This window comes from Bombus pyrosoma, linkage group LG6 (assembly GCF_014825855.1).
Source record: "Bombus pyrosoma isolate SC7728 linkage group LG6, ASM1482585v1, whole genome shotgun sequence".
Classification (NCBI taxonomy): Eukaryota; Metazoa; Arthropoda; class Insecta; order Hymenoptera; family Apidae; genus Bombus; species Bombus pyrosoma.
Genome location: NC_057775.1, coordinates 8,751,578 through 8,761,607, shown reverse-complemented (window position 1 = coordinate 8,761,607; position 10,030 = coordinate 8,751,578). Strand labels below are relative to the sequence as shown.

Below are 10,030 nucleotides of genomic sequence, written 5' to 3'. Positions count from 1 at the left end.
CCCGAGTGAAGAACATTTTGATCTACGAAAGACAGAAGCTTGAAATTAATCTACCACAAGTCACTAGTAACTTTTGTGATACCAACATTATCCAGAGAACTTTTCGATTTAGTAAACAAATCTTATATGTTCGAAAATTGACTGCTACTGTTCAATAACATCATACAACCTTTCGATGTCGAATTGCGATTATTGCGAATGACATTTCTGCTCATGGCTTTTTGAATGTTATCAAATATAATTAGTTTGGTAACTATACGTAACTACGCATGACCATTCTGTTACCGTCTATATACATTTAGTTGATGATACTTGTACTGCCTGTATCTTGTACTTCATATAATTTTGATTGGATGACTACACCTGTTCTAATGTACTTTTTGAATCAAACCTTGCCATATGGCGATAGCACACACTTAATGCGGAATTAATTTATATAAAAAACTAGTTTATAATTAGATCGTTGAAATGGCGCCGCAATTGCGAATTTTATCTAATGTCATAGAGGTAATTCCTAATATGTCTCTTAATATTTTCTATTTCTTGCTGTGTTGTGACATATACTTATTGTATAAATAATGTAATTTTTCAGCGTTTAAAAAATATAAAAGATGGTGTAACAGGTCATTTATATGGTGTTATGTATAATAACACATTAACAGTATTGACATTCAGCATACATATAGCAGATAATGTTGAAGCCAACATAAATCATACGATGTTACAATTGCATATGTCAGCAGAAGTATACCTTTGTGGCATTTTACATGTGGGTCAATGTGAAGAAAAACTTTCTGATGCGTTTCAGGTAAAAATATGTTAATTGTAATTCTGCAAAAATAGAAGAAAATATATTTATTTTAATTTATTCTTTTAACGTTTACATGTTATAATTGTTTAGGACATTGATATCACAGATAATCCATTATTTTTGAAGTATACACATGACGATTTAAAGATACAAGCGTATTTTTATATTCATTTAAAACTTGAACCTGTTACTGATATAAATGTCATTAATGAAAATGATATTTGCCGAGAATTTATTTATATTAGGTTAAGAGGAAGCCTGCCATTAATTGCACAAAATGATAATATAATGGAAGTGTTAGAAGAATCTAGAAAAAATGTAAGTTATTTGTGTTTTATCAAAAAAAACTGTTATTATCATATTATATATACTAATTACCTTGTAACAGATTGTATCAGGCAAAGTAGGAATTCATTTTCCATCAAAAAATGCTTTCCTTTTTAACAATGAAAATATTGAGAAAGATATATCTTTAAGAGAAATTCTAGACATATCTGATTATGAAGGAAATAAAAATGTGAAAAAAGCTGTGAGAGCTATGGGAATAGAGGTATGTTTTTTTTAGTATCTTTTATAATATTGCCTATGCCTTTGATATTCTTCGAAAAATATGTATTAATTTTATTAAATTACTAGGATGCTGTAAATGCTTATATACTTTTAAAAATATCTGGAGACAGACTTTCTGAAGAAAATGTTAAATATGCTCCAGTACTTCATTATATAAAACGTATTATATTTATATTTTTTAATATTAAATATTATATTCATATTTTTCAATATGCGATGAATGAATTCAAACAAATGTAATATTTATAATACAGGACCATTTAATAGTTTGGAATGTAATTTATTTATTGATACGCTATCATTGGTCAACATCAATGTAAGTTCAGCAGATCTGTATGGCATATTGGTAGAATCCATGTGTCGAAGTATTAAATTGATAGAAAAATGTTTTGAGAATCAACTGCAAAAATCAGAAACATCTATAAGACTTCCAGTACCCATACACTTCAAACCTCAAGGTCTTGGGCATCTGATCACAGTAGTTTATCCAAGTGGTTATAATGATAAAGAAACAAGTAAGATTTTCCACGTTGTGTAAAATATAAAATTTAATACATTCATATAATATAATATATATATTTATCTGATTAAATTTCAGTGGAATATCGTGAAAATTTACATAAAATTTTGGGATTAGATATGACTAGGCCGTATTTTCGTTATGCAAATGCTGTGAAATTTGATAATGATTCACAAACAGAGAGTATACTTAGAAATCCTCACGAAGCAATTTCGATAAATGATGGTGCGTTTAATATAGTGATGATATCACATTACATTATATTCAGTATGTTGCATTACATTATATCATATTACTATTTCTATATCTTATCACGAATTTTTTAATTAGATACAATAAACGGTAATCGAAAAGTACAACTTGTACAAGGTTCATATATGTATCATCATTATATGCAAGATAATTTTGATGATAATGGTTGGGGATGTGCATATAGATCCTTACAAACCATTATTTCATGGTTCAGGTAATTTTAATTGTAGGAAGTTATAAATTTTCTATCTAATTTTATTTAATTGTAAATTAATCATTACAGGTTACAAGGTTACACTGAAATACCAATACCTTCTCATTGTGTAATACAGAAATGTTTAGTTAATATAGGAGACAAACCTGCAAATTTTATTAATAGTAAACAATGGATTGGCTCTACGGAAGTAGGTTTTGTACTGGAAAGCCTTTTGGATATTAGCGTTAAAATACTCTGTGCATCTACAGGTGAAGAAGTATCATCATTAGCTCCAAATCTACTACATCACTTTCAGACACAGGGTACACCAGTAATGATTGGTAATTAACTCTTTCTCTTTGATGTAAGAATAATCGTTTACTTTTTTAAATTTTATATATAAATAAATTATAGGTGGAGGAGTGTTAGCACATACAATTTTAGGAGTCAGCTATGATCAGATTACTGGAGATGTTAAATTCTTAATTTTGGATCCTCATTATACAGGTCGTGATCATTTACCAACTATAATAAGCAAAGGTTGGTGTGGATGGAAATCAAAAGATTTTTGGAAAAAAGATGCATTTTACAACATGTGTCTTCCTCAGAGGCCAGTATGCATCTGATCATGTTAAATTAAAAATTCAATGCAAGTTATGCATAGTAACACTGGCAATGTTCAGAAATATTTATTAATTAGAGAATTCAAAATAATGTAATACGTATATGTTTGAATACACAGATAATATATATTATATATAATACGTACTAGATTATATATAATATATACATATATATCGCGTTAAAATGGGCATACAACTTACACAAAATGTATATGCAAATTCTATTTTGTTATACAACTATTTCCATATAAAAGTTGGTGTGTCCACAATTGTTGAGCTGAAAAACATTGTTATTTATATTTGTTTTTACTTTATAGTTGATATTAATTGCATATTGAGTGCATTTTCAATACAGTACTATAAACAAATCGGAAAACATAATATTTAATCTTAAGATACAAATAACCATTCCTACATTAATATTCTAAAGTAAACTGTTTCTGTATAAATTGATACTTCTATTCTAAAATTTTATTCTTTCATGATTAACTTTTAGTTTTTGAATAGTCCTTCTTTGTTGAAAGCAAGCAAATATTCTAATTTTTGCAAAAAATATTAAATACTACTGTAATAAACCTAAATGTAGCTGAAATATGTAAAATATCTATTTTTAGTTCAAAAGATTCATGTACAAACTAATCTTCAACACTTCGTGAATTTGAATTAGTAAATTATCAGACATTCAAGAATGATACCTACATATTAGTCCTATATATTTCAATTAAAATATATATTTTCGAAAGTATTAAAGAATTTAAAGGGAGTTACATCTCTGGCACTATATTTTCTTGTACTATATTATTTTGAAGCAAGTGCTCTTCTTTATGGGATTATCATTACAATTCCTTAAACTCAGTAGAAAATTATTAAGTTTGTCATAAATAAATTTACAAATTAAATGTTTAAACATTTATCTAAATTGTTATTGCTCAAGCAAATGTATTTGAGCATCTTCTGTAGCAAAAGAGAGATGCAACTTGCTTTAACAAGTTAATTAAAATTAAAAACAATTGCATTGCTATATTTATTTCTTGAATTCCCCAACAATGAGATTCAGCATTTCAAATATTTGGATATATAAACTGAAAATTAAATACTTTAACTGCAAAAACACTTACAATGTTATTTCTACCAATTAGGAGATTCTGATTTTTTGTTGACATATTTACACAATCAGAAGAATTTTCTATAGATTTTTAATTTATATATATAAATGCAATTAATTGCATTACTTAGGTTCAACATAATTATTATACTCTTAAAAATTATTCAATATGTATAATGTGATATTAAAATAGCATGTATCACTTGAAAGAAAGACATGCTTGTTATAACATCGTAGTTGTTATATACTATATTTCTATAGTCCTCAAACAAATTTTAAAAATTTTGCAGGTATTTGTAAGTTAAGATGTACATTTTGTAACATATACATTGAATTTTTGTACAAATATATTTTAAAAAATGATTTTGTTAAAGAAAATACATAATTCCTTTTGTTATTTGATCAATATTAAGTAATGTTTTATTTTCAACACATACATGTGTGCGCTAAACACTTGTTTTAATATATAAATGACATAAAAGGAGCTTTATTTCATATATTAGGTAATAACAATGCAACTATTATAAGCACAATTTGTTTAATATTACATGTTTCCTACAGATTTTTGTAAAATTTGTGCAAAACGATTTGTAATTAAAAGCGAAACATCTATAAATCTATCAACACAATTACTTAAGCATGTTTCTGTTCGACTGTCCAATTTGACTCCTGGCTTATCAACACACTTTTCCCAACAAATATCATTGAATTCGTGGATCTAAAATTATATTATTGCTATTAAAAAATTTTTGATTATAAAACAACAGTATCAATAAAAAATCATGTTCAATATACACAATATATACAATGTTCAATAAATTAACCTCTCTAATGTGTTACAATAAATTTCAAATAAAACAATTCATAAGTAACAAGAACAAGATTTTTAGTTTCTAGTAATAATGTCATAAGATCTACTTCACCTGAGCTTGAATTTGTGCCTTTTGCTTTTCAGCCATAAAAAATTCTTGTAATTCTGCTTCTGCCAGCTTATTGCCTTCCATAGCATCATCGGCAGCCATAGTTTGAGTATATTGTATTTCTTATAATTTTACAAAATAATTTATTCAATATTTTATAAAATTATTATTTTAATCTTTCCCGCATACACGTGGTCCTAATAATTAGATAATCACCAAAATCATTGTTTACCAGTGAGTATCTAGTACCTTATATACTTCATACAAGGTAACTCTTTTTATGAATTAAAAAATATTACGTAACTACTAGTAACTAGTAACATTTTCTGTTATGAAAAATACAATGTTTAATTAAAATAGTCAGTAATGTGAGATACTAAATACAAAAAAAATGCATTCGAACTATAACAATAAATATTTAATATTTTAAACTATGATAAAATACAGTATATTATATTTAAAATATAAATATTTATAACATGATTATACAATAGAATTAATTTTAGATTATCTTTGTAATAGTAGTTGTAAAGATCTAAAAGACTTATTTAAATAATTCATGTCATTTTTTACTAAAATGTACAAAAAGTTAGTAAGCAAGTATAAGTATTTATTGCTCCATCCATATATATACTTATATTCGTATATGAGTACAATAATATTTCAACAGTTCATAAAATATGCAAAAAGAACCATAGTATTATTCAGAGAGTTGAGTTCTCTCTTTTCCCTTTTCCGTGTTCGCCTCCTTACTTTCTTTTCTTGGAAATTGCCTTCTTGTATATCCTAGTGTTCTTGTGTTATATTCCTATATTTCTATGTCCATGACTGTATGCTTTGGCATTAAGTTCTTCCTTTAGCATCTCTTCTGTCTCCTCCTCTAGTTGCTTCCCCACATCTAGACAGTTGGATCATACAGAAAGTTAATACACATAAAGTGTTCTTTAATGAAAAAGATAACATTTTTATTGTATTAATACATGTATATGTTCGTGGTTTCTCCACAAATTTGTTTTCAGTAAAGCTAAGCCTTCGTATTTTCATAAAAAAAGGAATTAGTTTTCAATTTTGTTATTATATCGAAAAATTTTATAAAAAGTTTTTAATGAAGTCACTACGATATTATACTATGATTTACGATGCTAAATATTTGACAATAACAATGCCATTTAATAATTATAAGAATGAACGTCAGATACAAATAGGTATTAAGACTTTAATGATCTTATGTCCTCCTTGGAATATTTGTTTCTTGCGATTATGTCTTGTTCGTTCGTATGTTTGACTTGCTTATTATTTTTCCGATTATCTGATATACTTTTTTGAAATAAACCTATGTATGGCAAATACGTTTCATTTTACTTTCTATATAATATAAAATACGGTTAGCTATGAATATATTTACGATACAAATAATTTCAATATATGATATATACACACACATATATATTATAAAACCTGATGAAAAAAAATAAATTTGAAAATTCATGCACAGCAATTTATAATAAAAAGTCATCTATGAATCAATACATTTATACAATACATTTATTTGAACCGTGAAAAATTATGTAGAAGGATATCGTAGATTTAGTAAGATTTGCAATCAAGCAATACATGCATACGTGTATTATTAAAAGAATTCTATATGAAAAAGAAGCATTATAATTTAAAATTTGAATTCCGTCACAGTCGTTAATATTTGATTAATCATCGAGTCACGCCAGATGTATTAGCCAGATGTCTACGGGCCCGTAGCCAAATACTATTTTACTATTCAACTATAAGCGAGGATCTACAGTCCAGCACATCACGTGCAATTGATTATACTACCCGTGAATACGGCCCTGAATGCCGGCGAGGCTGCTAGCCGGCGCGGAACGTAGCGGCGCTGCATTTCAGGAACCGTCGTTGACGGCGTCATCGCATCTCTATCGTAGTTGAGTCGTTGCATTCAAACGGTCATAATCCCTCGAGAGAGAGCAACCGAACGGAGTGGGATCGTGTCCTCTAAAGGCACACGTTGGTACCGTCAACGTGACGGGTGGTGTGTGCGCGCGTATTTATTTGATTTGTATGACCATTGACAATGACCACGACCATGGAGGACTATTATGACGGTTCCCGGACATTTTCCTGGCTTGCTGATTTCATCGACGTGCCGATCGATCAGGTGAGAAATTTATCCGAAATTTATATTTCTTTCTGATTTTCTCACGGCCATCCACCTCTCTTATTTACTTTTCTACCGCTCAAACGGAGGGCGCATCAATCGAACTTTAGATTATTATGGATATATGTCATTTTTATTGAGTAAGTATTCTTCTTGCTATTGACCTTGTTTTATATTGTGTATACACTTGACGATGGATTTCATAATGTCAAGGTTAGGGTTCGTTACACTTAGAGCCAACGTTTTTGAGATAGCAACATTACGAGCTATGTATATTCTCTGGTTATCTTTCGCATAAAATGATTTGGAATATGTTTGTTAGATAGTCGGAACAACAATATTGCGACCGCTGATTTTGTGATTCGAAGGGTTAATTATTCGTTAATAAGTTCTCTATGCTGTATTTTATATGATATACGTGCACGCAATTGATATAAATATCTTCAGTAAGAACTATTTATTGTTTCCGTACGTTACATATTTTAGTACGTTTCGTACTATGTTTACTTCATTTTTGTATTGTTTTATGTTCCTGTCCTATTACATCATAGGCACATTCTGATGCAATTTCTTTTTCCTACACGGGTTAATTCTATCTAGGTGTGTATCTTATCGAACGCTGGTTGTGAAACCTGAGAAAAAGATCCATTTACTATGTTTGTAGCATACGTCCATCACATAATTGAGCATTGAAAAATGTAGGAGATATATAAATATGGTGCGACAAGAATCTTAAAAATAACCTCTCTCGGATATAGTGTGTTTTGTGTAAATGTTTCGACGTTTAATCTAACCACAATGCGAGCACGCAATTTCTATGTGCTTCGATTCCTCGATAAGATCAAGTTAGTACACGGTCCAAGGGTGTTACAGCGATGTGAATATCGATAATGTTAAAGGTCTCGCAGAGCGATGAGGTTATCATTAAAAGCTGCGGGCGAAGTCACGCGTAGAAGTCACGAACTTCGAAGAAATTTCGTGAAAGTAAGTGCCAACGTACCACGAAATATGTCATTCTGTAAATAGAATGACCGGTGAGTGTATTCAGAGAGGGACAATCTGTGTTATACGAGTTCTACATCAGATGCAACAGTTGGGAAAAATCGAGTGTAACGTGGGCTAATTCCACATAAGCAGCGAACGTGCGAACGTTCACCGTGCGCTGATTACTTAAAAAGTAAACATTTGACTTTCGACGAAAGTAAAATTCGATGGCAGTAAAATTTGCAGAACGTGTGTAAACGAAATGTTCATGATATAAGGATTATTTATAGATACGAATATTCGTATATAATAAAGTAAATGAAACCAGTTACTAAATTACTAAATTTATAAAGTTATGATGAGAGCACTTAATTTATAAAATTCAGGCAAACATATAATTTATAATTATTTATCATTATTTATTATTATAATTTATTTTTACTTATTATTTATAATTGCGTATTAATTAATTATTACCGATTTCAATTATATTACTTTGCAAAAGATACTAAAGTAAATTATTATTACTAATACTCATTTAATATTTTGATAATCGTATTGAACTAACATATCAGTTATATCGTATCAGTCAGATTAAATAGCATTCATTCGTAAATACTTCATGAAATTGACACGTGTAAATAAATCGAAAGACGTGTTAGTCAGGCTATCGTTTTTTTGCTGGTTGAACGATAGTAATTGTATCCTGAAAATTGCCATGTAGTAACGGGCAGCGGGTGCAATTTCACAGCTGTTGAGTGGTTCGAAAGGAGCCGTTTCAAACGAAGCGTTTCTTGGCATTACTTTTAGCGGGCCACTTTTTTTTTCATTATTTTCATTCACTGTATGTTAAAAGCAGTTAATTTATAGCAAGCGAATCTCGAACGAATAGATATAATGTTCCCACTACGACAAGCGGAATAGTTGTTAATAAGTAGGATATAGGGATAGCCTTACCTAAATTTACGTTCTAAGGTTAATAACGTTATTACCATTTTCTTTTACAGTTAGATCCTATCATTTAATATATCCTTTCAATTAGTAGCGTCTTCATAATGATAATCATTTTTATTTCGATAATTTCTGCAAATTTGCAATTATTACCAAGTATCTATATGAAGTTATCAATATTGCTCTGCGATGAAATATGTAAGTATTCAGAATTGATAGGAATATATGTAAATTTCGATTGTTTATATGTACATACATATATCCGTTTGCTCGTATTCTCCGTGAATTGAGCTTATGCAAATCATGTTCACAAGAAAATAACGCACCAAAATAATTTACATAATTCAAATATTTAATATGCAAATGTGAATATTTAGTCACGAAAGTGAAAAAAGAAAAGATGAGGTACGCTATCGGGATCTATATTCACATAAGCTGATGTCGTAACCTGTCGTCGATGCTTTTTAATTTTAGAGCTGCGTGAGATACGTGAACGTCATCGATTGGAAGCAGTGCAATTCGATGCAAGGAACGTATAAGAAGAAGTGGGTTTATCGTGTGCTGAGCTCACAGCTTGATCGCTACATTTTTCCAATTGCGCTTTTAATTAATTCGGTGAATTTCCATGAGTCGATCCATTCATTTATGATATCCATCATTAATACCGAATGAATTTTAATATAATACAAGTAATAGAGCCAGAACCATTTTTTACAATTAAACTGATATTCTTAGTGAAATTGTGTAAGTTAGAAATTGTAAGTCTTTTACTATTAATTTTCCAGTATTAACTTTTGAAAGTTATTATCGGAAGAAATTTATGCTATCATAGATGAAATTCCACACCATTACATTTTTTTTATTCTAGAAATTAATAAAGTTAAACAAATGCAATTAAATCTTTTTATTATTATTTAATAATAAGCGA

General features: G+C 29.0%; 3 protein-coding genes across 7 annotated transcripts in view; 2 read left to right on the top strand and 1 right to left on the bottom strand.

Annotated features, from left to right (window-relative positions):
- Positions 1 to 318: 318 nt before the first annotated feature.
- On the top strand, positions 319 to 4,474 carry LOC122568189 (ufm1-specific protease 2). The gene is made up of 10 exons (XM_043727633.1): positions 319 to 507; positions 593 to 808; positions 902 to 1,129; positions 1,200 to 1,361; positions 1,448 to 1,541; positions 1,636 to 1,896; positions 1,980 to 2,126; positions 2,232 to 2,367; positions 2,437 to 2,690; positions 2,764 to 4,474. The coding sequence occupies exons 1-10, from the start codon at positions 469 to 471 to the stop codon at positions 2,973 to 2,975; spliced, it is 1,749 nt and encodes a 582-aa protein (XP_043583568.1). The 5' UTR covers positions 319 to 468; the 3' UTR covers positions 2,976 to 4,474.
- Positions 4,475 to 4,598: 124 nt separating this feature from the next.
- Positions 4,599 to 5,241, bottom strand: LOC122568194 (mitochondrial import inner membrane translocase subunit Tim8). The gene is made up of 2 exons (XM_043727650.1): positions 5,001 to 5,241; positions 4,599 to 4,795 (listed from the first exon to the last, which is right to left on the bottom strand). The coding sequence occupies exons 1-2, from the start codon at positions 5,097 to 5,099 to the stop codon at positions 4,622 to 4,624; spliced, it is 273 nt and encodes a 90-aa protein (XP_043583585.1). The 5' UTR covers positions 5,100 to 5,241; the 3' UTR covers positions 4,599 to 4,621.
- A 1,701-nt stretch (positions 5,242 to 6,942) lies between these two features.
- The window catches only part of LOC122568190 (lysophospholipid acyltransferase 1), a 25,368-nt gene continuing 22,280 nt past the window's right edge, over positions 6,943 to 10,030 (top strand). For 2 of the 5 annotated variants that reach the window (XM_043727635.1, XM_043727634.1), the window contains exon 1: positions 6,945 to 7,167. In XM_043727635.1, coding sequence (XP_043583570.1) covers positions 7,084 to 7,167 — 84 coding nt within the window. In that variant the 5' untranslated portion in view covers positions 6,945 to 7,083. Of the gene's footprint in view, positions 7,168 to 10,030 lie in introns of all 5 variants that reach the window. The other 3 variants (XR_006317007.1, XM_043727637.1, XM_043727639.1) reach the window with 3 other exon arrangements.

Excerpts from the sequence above, each read along its gene's own strand:
- LOC122568189 (XM_043727633.1), top strand. The coding sequence starts at position 469 with ATGGCGCCGCAATTGCGAATTTTATCTAATGTCATAGAG. Across the intron at positions 2,368-2,436 it reads ACCATTATTTCATGGTTCAG|GTTACAAGGTTACACTGAAA; the intron begins GTAATTTTAATT and ends TAATCATTACAG. Across the intron at positions 2,691-2,763 it reads GGGTACACCAGTAATGATTG|GTGGAGGAGTGTTAGCACAT; the intron begins GTAATTAACTCT and ends AATAAATTATAG.
- LOC122568194 (XM_043727650.1), bottom strand. The coding sequence starts at position 5,099 with ATGGCTGCCGATGATGCTATGGAAGGCAATAAGCTGGCAGAAGCAGAA. Across the intron at positions 4,796-5,000 it reads AGGCACAAATTCAAGCTCAG|ATCCACGAATTCAATGATAT; the intron begins GTGAAGTAGATC and ends ATATAATTTTAG.